This window comes from Triturus cristatus, chromosome 1_2 (assembly GCF_964204655.1).
Source record: "Triturus cristatus chromosome 1_2, aTriCri1.1, whole genome shotgun sequence".
Classification (NCBI taxonomy): Eukaryota; Metazoa; Chordata; class Amphibia; order Caudata; family Salamandridae; genus Triturus; species Triturus cristatus.
The window spans coordinates 769221404-769237865 of NC_140580.1; the positions used below are offsets into that span (position 1 = coordinate 769221404).

The 16462-nt window shown below is 45.9% G+C and overlaps 1 protein-coding gene across 2 annotated transcripts in view; it reads right to left on the reverse strand.

Moving 5' to 3' along the window:
• The window catches only part of WDFY4 (WDFY family member 4), an 821140-nt gene that overhangs the window by 229827 nt on the left and 574851 nt on the right, over positions 1 to 16462 (reverse strand). For both annotated transcript variants that reach the window (XM_085608765.1, XM_085608766.1), the window contains one exon: positions 3397 to 3482. In XM_085608765.1, coding sequence (XP_085464891.1) covers positions 3397 to 3482 — 86 coding nt within the window. The remainder of the gene's footprint in view (positions 1 to 3396; positions 3483 to 16462) is intronic.

Sequence of the window (16462 nt, forward strand, 5' to 3'; positions counted from 1 at the left end):
CTTCCCTCTTTACCGTGGCGTCCCCAGGCTGCCCTCCTCCTCTTCCTAGCCGTACTAGTAATGCTTAAGAAAACTGCGCAGGCGCGCGCTCAGTTTTCTCTAGTATGACCGGTACGGCGAGGAAGAGGAGGAGGGCAGCCCGGGAACGCCACGGTAAAGAGGTAAGTGGTTTTAAGTTTATTTTTAATTACTGTTAACTTACTTCTTAATAGGGGGTGGAGGTGGGCGGCGTAGTGGAGCTCCACGGAGTTCCACAGAGTTTGTTTGCAACTCCATGGACCTCCGCATAGCCCCGCTACGCACACTACACCTAGGGTTACAATGCACTGCATATGACCTCACATATCACATCACTCATGACTTGATCAGTGACATCACTCATGACATCACTGATGACAGTGGTGTGTGAGTGGGTCTGGGAATGGCTGCATAAGTGTCTCACTGGGTGTGTAAGTGAGTGTGTAAGTGTCTGAATGGGTCTGTGAGTGGGTGCATGAGTGTGAGTGGATGTCTCAGAGGGTGAATCAGTGTCTGTGTGGTCTGTGAGTGGGTGTGAGAGTATTTGAGTGAGTGTGAGAGTGTCTGAGTGGGTATGAGAGGGTTTGCAAATGCCTGCATGAGTTTGTGAGTCAGTCTGTGAATGAGTGTCTGAGTGGGACTGTGAGGGGGTGCATGCATCTGTGAGTGGGTCTTTGAGTGGCTGCATGAGTGTTTGAGTGGGTCTATAAGTGGTGGTATGTGTCTGAGTGGGTCTGTGAGTGGGTGCATGAGTGTCTTTGAGTGGCCATGAGAGTGTGAGTGGTTGTATGAGTGGGTTTATGAGTGCCTGAATGGGTTTTTCAGTGGGTGTGAGAGTGTCTGAATGCATCTGTGAATGAGTGCATGAGTGTCTGAGTGGGTTTATGAGTGCCTATGAGAGTGTCTGAGGTCTGCCAGTGAGTATGTGAGTGCCTGAGTGTTTGGGTAGGTGCCCTGGTGTCTGTGTGGGTGTCTGTAGCTGTGCCAATGACTGGGCCACAACAGAACCACACCTGCCCCTTTTTCCCAAAACAGTCCACGGTTTTACACAAAATATCTACCCAAGTGTTTCTACTGGTTAATTACTAAGTGCTTCCTCCTTGGATAACTGTCCAGTACGTATTCTATTCTACAGCTGCGTAATGGAGCACGAGGAAATGTCACCAGTGACCTTGTGTGCATTTTGGCAATTTGATTGCCAAATGGAGGGGTGTCCTTGCAGCCCTCCCTCCCATATTTAAATAAAGCATCGGAGGTGGTGGTCCCCGGTGCTAAAAAGAGCCTGAGGAGGAGCCCCCCTTTTTAAAATGAAATACCCTCATGCCCCCGGGACCTGGGCGACCCGTAGGGCTAAAGTGAAAAAAGCACGAGTGACCACGCTTGTTTTTAAAAAAAACTTTTGCCACAAATTTGAGAATCCATCGCGATTTTCGCAGCAAAAAAGTTTTCAAAATGCTTATTTTGCCCTGGCAAGGTCCCAGCACCAGACCTAGGGGATCAGCGTATTTCTACACTGTCCCCTTATCTTTTTTTAATGTTTTTGTTTGGGACTCGGCTGAGTCCGAGTAATAAGATGGCTACCAACACTTCCTGTTTGAAGTGTTGGCAGCCAATCCGTTCTCTAAATGAGATCGGGATAATTCACGGAGGGGTTGCGTCCCTAAAATCTGATTTTCTTTCAATTACACTAAAACTACTGAACCGATTCACCCGAAGTAACAAAAAGGTCGCTTTCTGGACCAACATCTAGATTTCTGCCAAATTTGGTGTAATTCCATTCAGCATTACAGGCTGTAGTCTTGTCTTTAAATTTCCTATTGGAATTAACATGGAAATGCACATTTTTGACCATTGGAGACTGCTCCCTTTAGACAGTGGTGGGGCACATAAATGTCTTTCAAACGATTAAAATTTAAAATAAACGTACTTCTCTGCAGGCTGCACCACACGTTTGGCTCCTGTCTCGTGCTGCCTAGTGGATAAAAGCATCGAGCCAATCCAAGCACTGCGCCCATGCTGCTTACAATCATGAACAGCATAGGAGCAGTGCTAGGATTGGCTGGAGCAGGCAATCACAGAGCTCCACCGAAGACCAACGGGGCTGTGCTTCTTGCTTCTCAGCTGCCTTTCAGCTGTTGAAGGAGAAGAATGAACTGCACGTCAGGCTGGCTAGAGTGAAAACCCAGGCCGATCCGACATGCGCAGTTCAGTTAACACAACCTGAACTGCTGCTGTCATGCTGGGAGAGAGAGCTCTGTCATGGCCCCGCCCCGCCCCAAGGAAGGTGAAAGTGTAAAGCATGAGGTGGGGGGAGGTGTGTGTGTGTGTGGTGGGTCGCAGGTGGCAAGTCTGGGGGTCAACGCTACCATGCTCCTATGTAAGAACCGACCCTGTTTTTGACCCCCCTTTTGCTAGACAGATAGATAGATAGATAGATAGATAGATAGATAGATAGATAGATAGATAGATAGATAGATAGATAGATAGATAGATAGATAGATAGATAGATAGATAGATAGATAGATAGATAGATAGAGAAGCAAAATGTACAATTGAAAAACATAAAACATTTTGAATCATGGTAGAAGTGTAAGAGCATCAAACAGAATATAGTACAGATGATCAGTGGCCTCAATTGAATTTAGAAAAGATCTAACCTTCCCATTAAAATTTCGATTTGTTTTATGTTTGTGTATGAATTAAATAAAATATTGAATCATATGTATATTTGTTTGGTGAATGCTTGTTTCTGTATTTTATTTTTTTGGTTTTGTGGTTCAAATTATCGAAAATGCTTAGATCAGGGTCTACAGCTTCCAGCAATTACTGAATGTGGGCCACCAGCTTCCAATACTGGCTCAGTGGGGGTCCAGAGTTCCAGTAATGATTAAGTGGGGGGTTGCAAAACCAGCACAACCTGACACAGTGAAAGGCAGTAAACATTGCAAGCATAATCCAAGATTGTGAAACATGATTGGCATGACGAGCACAGCCCAAGATAGTAAAAAATGAAAGAACACACAAGCAGAGCCCAAGATGATGAAGAGTGACAGACAATGGAAGACACCACTGGACAACTGGAGTACAACTCAAGACAGTAAGGAATGTTGGAAAACAAATGTGCAACAAAGACAGAACAAAGAAATGAACAATACAAAGAAAGCTCAAGACAGTGAGCAGGAATGGACATCACATGACGGATTGATACCTGACCAGAACCTGAGACCATGCACACCAATGGACAACTCAAGCACAGCCTGACACACCATGGAGCATTGTTGACCCAGCAATAGCAAGAGAGGTTCAGAGTCGGCCGTGGAAGCCGCATGGCCCTAAAGGTGAACAGAGAAGTCATCAGATGATATCAAAATGCTATACCGTTTTGTAGCCTTTTCTCGATCCTTGTTCGGAAACACAAGAAATTTAGAATATCCATTCTTGAAAAAGATTTCAAGAGCTATGTCCTGAAAGACAATAGACATTATTACTTAGAGAAGAATATGTGTTACCTCATCAGCTGTTCTCAGTGTATATAATCACTGATCTCAATTAGCTCTGCAAACTTCAATAGACATATTACACAGTCACGTCATCCTATCACTCTACAAAACGTCACCATTGCTGACCTCTTTTTTTTCACAGCTGCATCACTAGCTTTATGTATTACATGTTTTTCTTTTGTCATACGTAAAAAAATATGTTATTGACTAATATTTTTGTTCTACATTGGACTGAAATGTGATGTCATGCCTTCCTATAGCTTCATAAACAATGTCATTGAAAAAAGATACAGCCTTGGTTGACTTTACTTTCCTAGATGTGAACCTGCAAATGTTTTCTGCAAAGGGCAGCTACATAAGGTGGCACGTTACGAAAACAAGCATAGCTGCTTATCCAAATGAATTCTGAGCTGTGAATGAGACACGAAAGGCACAACATTTTTAACAGGTCGCACACAGCTCATCCTGAAAAATAAATGACAGCATTTGATTAATACAGTGAAGAGCTGACATTAAATAACATTTCCACTAAATGGATCAATTGTGTGTTTCTTCACTTTCTCACTTTTGTATTTATCTTGTCCACATGTTTCAGTGTGATGCCTTGTTGTTTCTATTTTCTTCTCATATTTCTGGCTTTTGTCCCTATATTCCCATCACATTCCTTTCGTTCTAATCTACAGGTAATGAATGATCTTTGAGTCCAACATAAGGTGGAACTTCACGAAAGTTGAGCTGAACCCAGAACCTTCTGTGCACTTTAGTATGAAACACCGCAGCCGCCCTGCATTTGTTTGAATATCGAAGGACGTCATATTTCAATGAGAGCCCTTTCTGGAATTCAACCAACCAATTCAATGTAGTGTGATTCCCGTTGTTTAAAGTAAACTCTTCCCTTGGTGCCTGAATTCTGACTTCATTTCTATTGCCAGAGGTCATGTCCCAGAGAAAAGGTTTTGCAGCAGGACCAGATCTCGCATGAAGCCAACGTTCCAACATCTTTTTAAAATTAACAAGCTGGTTTTCTCTCCTGAATTCCCTGTCCACTTTGAGCATTTGCCAATACCACTTTTGATTTTGCAGATATTTTGTTCTATCCCAAAATATTTATTATCTATAAAACATTCTTGCTTTCAGTCAGCTATACGACACGGCTATATATGTCATAAATATCGATGCACAATAACTAGGCCTGGGCTAAAATTCCGTTCCGCTCGCGGAAATTGCGATAATTTGAAATTTTTGCGTTCCGCGGAGAGCGCAAAAATGTCAAAATTTCCGCAATCCGCATTTTACTGGAAATTTTTTGCTTGCTCGTGCTGTAAAATAATACATTCTCGCGTGCGCGCGATCGCCTTACCTGAATCCCCGCGTTCGCCGACAAGTTTTCCCGATCCAGTCGTGTTCTCCACGAGATGTTGGATTGTTGGTAGCCATTTGCGCTGTCTAGCGACAGTTCGCGCCCCCAGTAACGTCATGCGTCGCGCGATCACGTCTTTCTTCTCACGATGATGCACCGCGAGACAAGTTAAAACAAGATGGCCGCGCCCGCGAGCAACCGCATGGGTAAATTGGCGAGCCGTGACCACGCAGAACATACCGCGAACGGGCGAGAAAAAAACTTCCGCATCTACGCGATATTTCCGCGTGTTTGCGGAGATTTTTAACATATTCACGATAATTTGCGAAAGTGAATTTCGCAAATTCCGCCCACCCCTAACAATAACACTGCATCGACATAATCGACCTAATATTACAGTTTAAGGTGCATATATAAAATTACAGTTCTTCACTCCACCCATACTTACATGGGAGGTGTGTATAAGTTGAACTAGGAATAGTAATTATATATTTACATTGCAATACAGAGGCAGGCTAATGTGGCGGATGCAATATTATTGTAATGGGATGTACCTCATGAGATTTAGTGACCCCCCTCATATTTTAGTCTGTGTGTGTGTATATTCAGCACCTCCTTCCTCTTTGCTTCAAATGCCTCACCTGCCAAACTAAAAGCTTGCTTATAACTTTTCTCTGCGTACCTATATCCACCTCCCTGCTTGTACCTTTTTATCTACTTCAGTTGAAAGATTTCTTGTCAAGAGCACCTTCCAGCATTCCCTCTTCCTTCAGTCACTCTACATACCATGTTCAAAGTCATTTCTGTCTTTATACCCAACGTCCTTCATGCCTGGGCTGTTTTGCCAGAATTTCCTGTCCCATGTCAACTGGGCATTGCCTGTTTCTGCCCACTCCAGTGCACGCTTGGCAATTTCAACTCCAACCGTTTCATCTACAGCTGGGCAGCACGGGGCATATTATCAACAAACTGCGGTAAATATCACAGAGCACGCTTAACGCATTTTATTCTATCGCCGGCTATCGCTGGATTTCCTCGCCAAGTTAGCGCGTTATTATCAACGCTTATCTCAAAGGCGACAGGAAATCCAGCGATAGCAGCAAAAAGCGGGAATAGCGCGGGAAGTGCGATATATTTTGGGCGATAATGAAAACCTTGCTAATACGCCCCTGTGGTCTCAGCCTTGCAATCCACCTCCCATTACTAAGATGGCTAAGTCAACTTTAAAGCAGGAGTTAAATTCCTGTAATAAACGGGGCTTAGTGCGATTATTTACATCGCTTCGCGGGTCTGCTGCCAGCTTGATGATAGCGGGAAGCAGTGTTAGCGTGTTCTCCCATGCTGTTTTACCCAGGAACACCTACTTTGCATGTCATTAGCGATGGCATGCAGGGCGATAAAAAACGGCAGCCATCGCGCGAAAACAAGTGCTAACAAGGGTTAGTGTGAGCTTGTTCATAGTGCGATGGAAATCTCGCCACTTTTATGGCTTTTAAAGCCGAAAAAGCGGCGATATGGCCCTTGATAATATGCCTCCACATGTTTTTGTCTTCTACTTGTCAGCAGGACACTTTTTGTGCAACCTAATTCCTTCTTCAACTCGGCAACCAGCTTAGATTCCTTTTTTGTCTGTTCTGTGTTCCACGTTTGTGCTATGTTGACAGGAACCTCTGTTCTAAGGGTGAGCCCTGCGGTTTTTGTGCCTTGCCAGTTCTTTTTACAAGTTCTAGCTCGCAATGTAGCCTCTGTCTATGTCTCTTCAATATCCATACATTTGCCTCCTTCGTATTTCTTGATGATGTTTCTGCCCATGAGTATTAATAAATGAAAGCATTGCGTATTGCACACAGCGACCTCGAAAGGTATGTCAACGGTTTCTTCGCATGCCATTCTCTTCTTTTCAGTCTATTGTTTCAATGCTGCCCTCTCCCTGAATTTTCAGGCACCATGTAGCTGGAATACTAACTAAATTCTAGTTTTTCCTGTTTACTGGAACGCAATGAACATGTTTGTCACACCCCCTTGTGGCCTACAAGGCTTAGGGAGGCTACCAAGCCACAGCATGGTGCTTGGGTCGTTTGCCACTGTTTCCTGGGGTCTGTCCGAATATGTCTGTGGAAACTGGTCCAAGGACACCCTTTTCACACACCACACTCATCGAAGTGCGGACGAGCAGCCAAACGCTTCTCATAGAGGTAGTGTGGAGAGCACTGACTCAGTACCCAACAGCCAAACAACAGGCACAGTAAATCACTGTCCAGCCCAGTGCTTGTCTTTGTAGCAAAAGAAAGTACTTTATTGTCACAGTAGTACAGAATACTACACAATTAGATAGGGAAATGAAAATAATGTTTTATGATCTCATCCACTGGGTCTTAACAAAGCACCACACCCTCTACGGTGCCCTTCTCCCAGCTCTATGGTGTCCTCCAATGGCCGTGGTGACCTCCTTGCAAGTCAAGCTTAGGCAAGAATAGGCACAGATACAAGTTCTACAAAGTGGCTCCGACTTTTCGGTCATTTCGAACAGTTCTTAGCCCAAAGAGCATCACTGATAAGGGCAACTTCCTATTGCCACTTACCTTGCTTCACATTAACCTTTTCAGTCTCTGGGGCCGTGCCTCACTTATAGCTGCTGAGTGGAGATGAAGCTTGGCTGGCTCTGGAAAGTGCATGTGTCTGTGTGCACCATCAGTGTCTTTTTTGGTGGTGGCCATGCTCATCTCTCTTGGACCCCTAAAGGTATCAGCACAGCAGGTCAGAGTGATGAATGGTATTCACCAGCTGTTGTAGAATCGTACTTGCAGGTACTTGCCTTCTTCTGCAGTTTCAGCCCTTGGGCCAATCTGGCAGATACTTCACTTCTTTTGTAGTTGCAGTCCTAAGACCAATGTAGCTGTTGCTCAGCTTCTTCCACAATTGTGGCTTTTGGGCAGGCAGCTCTCCCGTTTCAGCAGTGATGGCTCCTCCAGTTTACGCCATACACCAGCAGCACCAGTCGTTTGGGCTGTGGGGGTGCTGGATGGCACGTTGTGCATTGGCTCAAAGTTTATTTGTGCAGTTCATACCAGACCCACACTCTTAGAGACCAAGTGACCCCACATTATATAAGTCATCCTGGCGATGCTCCCTTTTCGCAGTTGCTTCTTCTGGGTCATACACCAGGAACACAGCCAGGCTTCTCCTACTGGACAGTCTCTCTTCCTGCACGGCCAGCTACTCTCCATCCCTTTCTGAGCAGACAGGCAGGCTTCTAGACAAACTCTGAGCTTCTCCTGCAAGTTACACAGACTTCAGTGTTATCCCCTCACCTACTGTAGACTGACTGTTATGCAGACACCAGCATGATCATGCAGCAGTTCTTCAAATACTCTGTGGAACACTCTATTCATTGATCAAGAAGAGCGTGGAATTGGAACAAAGTTGGGTAGTTTGGGTCCCCCTTTTATACTCACTTTCCAGACAGGAGATGTGGATCCAATATCTAAACTCCTGGACCGTTTTGGGATAGTTCCTTTTAAAAATGTAATGTTATGGTTGTAGTGCAGACACAGCATTTATTCAAGGTGATGGCTAACACAGCAAGTAGTTAAGAGGCTGGCTCCAAGAAGGAGTATCCAAAACAATGGCACAGTGAAGTGTGAGATCTCCACATCAAGCTGTCATCAGCCTTTCTGAAGCCGTAATAGGGGAAAAATAAAAGCACAGGCCCTGCCTAGAAACCTCCTTATCTTTAACAACAGAATCTGATGATTCAATCCCTCTCCCCTACCGCTCATCAAACAGCAGTGCTCAGGGATATCTAATTGGCAAAGGGCCTCATAGAATTTCTGAGAGAAGCCTTGTCTCTATCCTGCCTCACTTTAGTGCCTGGGTCTCCAGCCTCTAGCTTCAGGAATGCAAGCAATACACTTCCACCAAATAAAGAGGAGATGTGCTCATCTTCCACCATGTTCTATACTAAACCAGGGGCCATCGAAAATCTATGACATTGGTCCAAGCAAACATACACACAGTCTCACTATCATGTATGTGCCTCAGGATATGGGTGTTGCACCAAAGCAAAATGTTTACTTGAGTGTGGCCAGTAGATCTTGCTTCCCCCTTGAACAGAAAAAAGGTTGGTTCAGAAGTATTATTATTCAAACACTGATACTCCGCTACCACGACTTTATGTCAACAGTCCAGGATATGGACAGTAGTCCCATGTTATCAATCAATCAATCAATCATTTGTAAAGCGCACTACATACCCGCAAGGCTCTCAAGGCGCTGGAGATTGAACAGCCAGGTCTTGAGTAGCCTCCTGAAAGTCAGCAGGTCTTGGGTCTGTCGTAGACTTAGGGGGAGGGTGTTCCATGTCTTGGCGGCAAGGTGGGAGAAGGCTCTCCCGCTGATGGTGGTTCTTCGGATGCGCGGGACGGTGGCGAGTGAGAGGTCGGCGGAGTGGAGCTGGCGGTTGGGGATGTAGAAGGAGAGCCGTCTGTTGAGGTAGGCTGGGCCGGTCTTGTGGAGTGCTTTGTGTGCATGGATGAGGAGCTTGAAGGATATCATCTTGTTGACGGGGAGCCAGTGCAGGTTTCTCAAGTAGGGGGTGATGTGGCCATGTCGAGGTACGTCAAGGATCAGTTGCGCAGAGGCGTTTTGGATGTGTTGTAGTCGTTTGATGAGCTTGGTCGGGGTTCCCGCGTAGAGGGCATTTCCGTAGTCGAGTCTGCTGCTGACGAGGGCCTGGGTGACTGTCTTTCTTGTATCTGTCGGGATCTATCTGTAGATCTTGCGGAGCATGCGGAGGATGTTGAAGCAGGAGGAGGAGACGGCGTTGACTTGCTTGGTCATTGAGAGCGTTGAGTCGAGGATGATTCCCAGGTTGCGTGCGTGGTCGGTGGGTGTCGGGGCTGCCCCCAGTGCCGTCAGCCACCAGGAGTCGTCCCAGGCTGAGGGGTTGAAGCCGAGGATGAGGACCTCCGTCTTGTCCGAGTTCAGCTTCAGGCGGCTGATCTTCATCCAGTCGGCGACGGCCTTCATTCCTTCGTGGAGGTTGGCTTTGGCGGTGATGGGGTCCTTGGTGAGGGAAAGGATCAGTTGAGTGTCGTCTGCGTAGGAGATTATGTTGAGGTCGTGCTGCCGGGCGACGTGTGCGAGTGGGGCCATGTAAATGTTGAACAGTGTCGGGCTGAGGGAGGATCCCTGGGGTACGCTGCAGATGATCTCGGAGGCTTTGGAATGGAATGGGGGGAGGCGGATGCTCTGGGTTCTGCCGGAGAGGAAGAAGGTGGTCCATTCCAGAGCCTTGTCTCGGATCCCTGCGGCATGCGCGTAGTGTGCGGTGGCAGACGGTGTCGAAGGCGGCGGAGAGGTCTAGGAGGATGAGTGCTGCGGTCTCACCGTTGTCCTGATGTCGTCGGTGGCGGCGATGAGGGCAGTCTCGGTGCTGTGGTTGCTGCGGAACCCTGACTGGGAAGGGTCCAGGATTCTGTTTTCTTTGAGGTATCGGGTTAGCTGTCTGTTGATGATTTTCTCGATGACCTTGGCTGGGAAGGGGAGCAGAGAGATGGGCCGGAAGTTCTTGAGGGCTCTTGGGTCTGCCTTAGGTTTTTTGAGTAGGGCGTTTATCTCTGCGTGTTTCCAGCTCTCTGGGAAGGTTGCGGTCTCGAGGGAGAGGTTGATGGCTTTGCGCAGGTGGGGTGCGATGGAGCTGCTTGCTTTGTTGAAGACGTGGTGCGGGAATGAGTCTGACGGAGAGCCGGAGTGGTTTGTGCTCATGGTCTTGATGGTGTCATCGACGCTCACTCTGGCCCAGGTTAGCAGGTGGTCGTGGTCGATGGTGAGCGGAGGGTCTGTTGTGTTGCTGTCTGTTGGGGCTGTCTGGGTGTTGAAGCTGTTGTGGATGTCTGCTATCTTTCGGTGGAAGAAGGTGGCGAGGGAGTCGCACAGGGCTTGCGACGGCGGGATGCCGTTGGTGTTGGAGCTGGGGTTGGAGAGTTCCTTCACGATGTTGAAGAGTTCCTTGCTATTGTATGAGTTGTTGTCGAGGCGGTCTTTGAAGGAGGTCCTCTTGGCCGCCCTGATGAGGTGGTAGTGGTTGCGGATGGCGTCCTTGTGTGTTGCGTGGCTGTCCGGAGTTTGATCACTGTGCCATTCCTTCTCTAGTTTACGGCAAATGTTATAAATGAAGGCATGCTTGGTGCACCCTTCACATCACAGAACAGGTGATGGACCTTGGCTTTACCAAGGATAGGCCCAAACCTCAGTGAACACACAAAAGTAACGTGCTAGCTGAGCCAACAAAATGCCAGCATACCAGTTTCACACGGAGACGGATCACTAGGGGTAGGGGTCCATGCCTGTACACCATGCAGGGTGCATTCCCTTTCCAACTATGTTGCTCCTACAATGCATTATGGTAGACGTAGTTCAATCTATTCATTTAACTCATGTTCAGTTCTTCAAGTGACCCCCATCTGCTTTAATTGAGGTTTGTAACATTTCATTTAAAAGTTATGTGTCAATGCCTGCTAGATCTCAATATAAAGAAACACTCATGGGGGCTGAAGATCTGGGCACAGTCAAACACATGTTAAACTGGTAGCTCCTGAAAACAGAATGTTTAGGGTAGAGTCAGTCACATAGCTAGTCGTTGTCCCTGCAATGCTGGTATGTTGCTGGTATGTTGCAATGGAGCCCATTATACGTTGTGGATACCAATGGTACCACAATGGTAACCAGCAGAACAGGATATCAGCCAAGTGTCAACCTGATGCTTTAAGAAAGTTTCTAAGGTTGGGACATATTCGATTAGTCATGAGGCCTTTGATTCCAGAAGACCAGTTGGTCGTAAATAGGAACAATTACCAATCTGGGCCATATCTTAGTTAACCTAGCAATCTGGGGAATAAAGGTCTCGGGCCCTTTAATCGCATGCTGGTCCTCAGGTATGCTGTCAACCAGTGGTGGAGTTAGATACATGTTCTGCTGCTCTCCAGGAGAGCTGATAGTGCTGGGCGAGGTTAATCATCTGATCGGTACTTCTGCAAGGAAGTTGTGCTAGAGTTGATTCCGACAGAAGTTAGAGGACAGTATTGAGGGAGGAAGGTAGGAAGTGCCAGGCCATGGTCGTCTAAAGGCGAATGGGAAAGGATGATGGTTTAAAAGTTAGAGCAACTACTGATGAAGCTGCAAAGCCTGTTTAATTCACCCCAGAATGTATTAAACATTTGCATGCACCCACATTTGTGAGTTATCCTGTCACTTTCTGATTGAATTTACCTCAGAGTATTGCAATCTTTAGATCCAGGAAATTGTAATTGCATGTAACTGTTGTGTTGGAAGGCACAGAGTAGACTGTTTAGGAAGGCCTCTTGCAGTTCATTCTGCTGCAGAAACTTTTGTAAATCCTTGGCAACCATGTCTATATCTTGTAACTATGGATTGCATGCAACTACCACTGGGTTTGAAATTTGGACCTCTTTTGCTCTGTATTTCAAGAGGGCGCTACTTTGAATTTGGTTTTCCACAATGCTTTTGGTGTGACCATGAGTTATAGAGTCCGATCTCACGGCCTTTATGTTTTCATTTCATCATTTTGTGTTTTCGCATTTCCAGTTCTTATTGCACAGATCTGCAGAACATCGTGTTGAGCTTCATGTTCACTGTGTGGAAATTGCTGTTGCTCCGGAACTTAACTCAGTCCATTGGTTTGGGATATACTGTGGTTTTTAGCTATTCTTACTCAATTACCATGCTGTTGTACAGGAAATGTTGTCTTTAGGATTCTGACAACAAAAGCCTTGTTGAAATGTATTAAATCTTCTGTGGAGCCTATGGGGTCCTGTTCCCCATCAGTTTAAATCAGAAGGATGTCGTCAATGTAGCACCTATTTCTTAATGGCTTCCAGTTGCATTTGGCAAACAATTATTAGTCAGTTCGCAAGCGTTGGAGCAATCTGTGTCCCGATATTGGTACCAGCCATTTGAAGATATGTGTAGTTTGTAATTGTGAATCTGGAAGTGCATTTTACATTCTATTTCCATCCATCTGTGGGAAGTACTTCTACAGTGACACAGGGTACAAGACTGGCAGTAACATTTGCTTTGCTATAGGGTCAGTAGCATCAAGTTTATTTAGGGGATTTGTGGCGCCGTGGACGTAACTCCAAATTCTTCTTATAAATGATTTCAAGACACTTACTGCCCTGCCATCGATATTCTCAGTCAGCAGGCCTAAATCGTGGATGATTGGGGGTTTAAGGAGTACTTTATGTGCATTCTTGGGAGCATGTAGAACCTTCCAGGTAAATTCCATCCATATAGTTGCTAAATACCTGAGCTACATCCATACAGGATCTGAAGAAAGCAGGGCAAAGCAAATCAACCTAAGCGAGTAATTTCTTATGACAGAAAACACAAAGAGGGCATCAAAGTGAAGTGCAAGTAGAACAGCAAGCTAAAGGAATTCCCAAATTTCTGGGCCTGGAAACATGGTGGCAAAGTGTTCTTGTCCATACACTGGCAAATCATTGTTCACCAGAAGCTAGAGAGCCATACACCAACATTTTCTTCAATTGCATAGTTCTAATGGTTGACGAAGGGGCATGGAAAAAGGACTTAGTGGTTCAGGAAAATAATTGAGGCTGAAGTAAGTTACTCTGCAATGGGACACCACCTGAAAGCTGCATACCGCCAAGGATGTTCTATGCATGCGTGTAATGAGTAATGGTGATAGCGTACAAATGTAAAATAACATAGCTGCCAAGTTTTCAGTGTGCTTATGTGTGACATCTTGATGTTTTCAAGGTACTTATGTGTGACACTTCTTCGTGTTATGTGTGACACTTTATAGTGAGTGGATTAAAGTAGATGGGTTCCTGTAATGATGTAAATATCAGAAATTACTAGTTTTTCTAAGATTTCTAAGCAGTTTCTAGTTTACTGTAATGGTCTAGAAGCTGCCTTAGAAAATCTGCAACACTCCTAAAGAGCCTAAGCCATGTCACTAACCAATTCCCTTTTTTTGAACATGCATGAGGAACACAGCAGCTAAGGTGCCAAAATGTTCCTCATGTTGTGAACCCCTGTGCTAGTGAAAGATTTTGGATCAAAATTGTGCTCGAAAAGTCCCATCCTTTCCAAAATAAAAAGCACATTTACGGTACATGACCGACTGCTGTAATGGGCCAGATGTGTGCTATTCCCCATGTACTTTCAGTGGCTTCGCATCTCTGTGTTATGAGTATTTAAACACCACAGGCTTTCAAAGGTGTGATGTGGAAGTAAAGGGGTGTTGTTTTGCGTCTGGATGTAGGCAGGCTAAAGGCCTGATTTAGAACTGAACCACAGTGAAACAAATCCCACTCCTGGGTGAAGTACCAAAAACAGAGGACAACCACCCTTGGCACCCATCCCCAAAATACAATCCATAAGGTAAAAACAATTCAAAGGGTACACCTTCCATTTCACCAGATTACACACCTCCACTAGAGGGTTCCCAACCAACACGTAGTTTCAAACCAGGCACCAAAATGTATGACTGCAAGAGCACTTAGACAGCACTCTGAACTGACCAAGGTAGTAACTCAGGGCTTGATGGGTCTCTGTGAAATTATATTGACACAATTGTCTGTGTGCGAGGCCCTATAATTCCCTCTCTTGTTGTTGCAGATCAGGAAACATCTGATAATATCGTTCCCATTTTTCTCTTCTCATCCTTTAAACATTCATCCCCACTTTTGCTACTTCATTTACTTTTTCTACCTTCCCATCTACCCTCCTCCCACTCATGCCATGTTTACAACCACCACAATCTTTACACTCTAGTCTTTTCCTCATTTTCCCTCTTTTCTTTCCTTCCTGTCTCCATTTCTGTACTTTTCTAGACCCCCTTCTCTCTCCTTTATCTTTCCAACTTCCTCCGCATATTCTTCAGAATTTAGCTTTTTGTCTCTCTCAGTTCTCGGTTATTTCATTCACCTCTCTCAGACTTTTTGTATTTTTCTTTCCTCCTCTTACCTACCTCCTTCCTCGCTTTTTGTTTTCCTCTCTCCTCTTTTTCTCTCTTTTTTTACTCTTTCAAGTCACTATGCCCTCCTCTCTTTGCCTCTCCCCCTCCATGGTCCTTTTGTTTGTCCATCTGTCCTCGAATTTCACTCTTCTCCTTTCTGGTCCCCTCGTCCCCTTTCCCCTTGCTTGTAATCGCTTATCCTTTCACCTCTCTCCTCTGTTTGTTTCCTCCCTCTATCCTCCCCCATTTTGTCTCCCTCATTGTCTCTTCTTCCTCTACAATTCCTCTTCTTTTTCCTAACACCCTTTTCATCACTCTCACTCCTCCCATTCCTCTTTCTTGTCTCCCTTCTCTCTTGGCAGCGAACGTCACATGACAACAGACACATTTGGATAGGGCTTTACTCATTCGCACTATTTATTTGGGATCATTTAGTCAAAAAATATAACTCGTTTGCTCAAATAATATTCATTTGTGAAAATAATGCTTGTGACTTAAAAAGTAACCCTGGGCGTACTTTGCGAAGTAGCGCTACGCGTAGCTACGCGAAGTGCACTACACGAGCTACGCATAGCTTCACAAACTGCGTAGTGCACTGTTCAAGATGCTGTTCGCACTGATTGCACAGTGCCGGATGCTTGTCCGCACTGTCCAATCAGTGCAAACTGCATCTAGCACAGTGCAAGCGGTCCTTGTCTGCCGCTCAAGTAGATTTCTACTCGAGCGGCAGCTTTCTCAACGCGGACTGGTAGTTTCTCATCGCGAGCGGTCACGAGCATACACGACCACTCGCAATGAGAAACCTGACCTCCCCACGTTGAGGAGCTCGCCGGGAGGTTTACTTTCCACGCTCGCAATCGGCAACTTGATGTTGCTGATCGCGAATGAGGACAAAGTCTCGCCGGGATGTCATTTTGCTTGCTCACGGTCGCCAACTTGACGTTGAGGACCGCGAGCAAGCAAAAAATGACCGCTGCACTACGCTACGCTACGCGTTTGCACTGTGCTACGTGCAATTCGCATAGTGCGAAGTAGCGCAAACTTTGCAAACTACGCGAGCGTAGCGTAGTGCTTTGCCCAGGCTTATTAAAAAGAAACGTTTGATATCCTTTACTACTATTTTTTTTTTAAAGCGCGAACTTAAGAACTTTACTGGTTTAGGACAGGAATCATTTTGACCAAACGCCTTTTTATTTCGGTGTGCCCTTTCAGCAACAGTCGAAGATGGCTTCCTCCAACGCTCACCTTTTAAACACATGGCTAGGACACTGGGCCCTTTCAGACGTTTGGCGGGAACGTCATCCATGTTCCAGGATATACTCTTTCTATTCCCCAGTACATAAGCTACACGTACGCCTAGATCGAATACTCGTATCCGCAGCCCTCCTCCCCTTGATACAAGCGACGGATTATCTTGGTAGGACGCACTCCGATCATAACCCCTTGTTGATGCGCCTGGCCTGGGAGGCGCCACCCCCGCCGGTCCCGACCTGGCATTTGCAGACTGCAGCCCTGGAGGATCCCCTCTTCCGAGGCTCACAGGAGGCGGCAATAGCTACCTACTTCTCGGTTAATACCGGCTGCG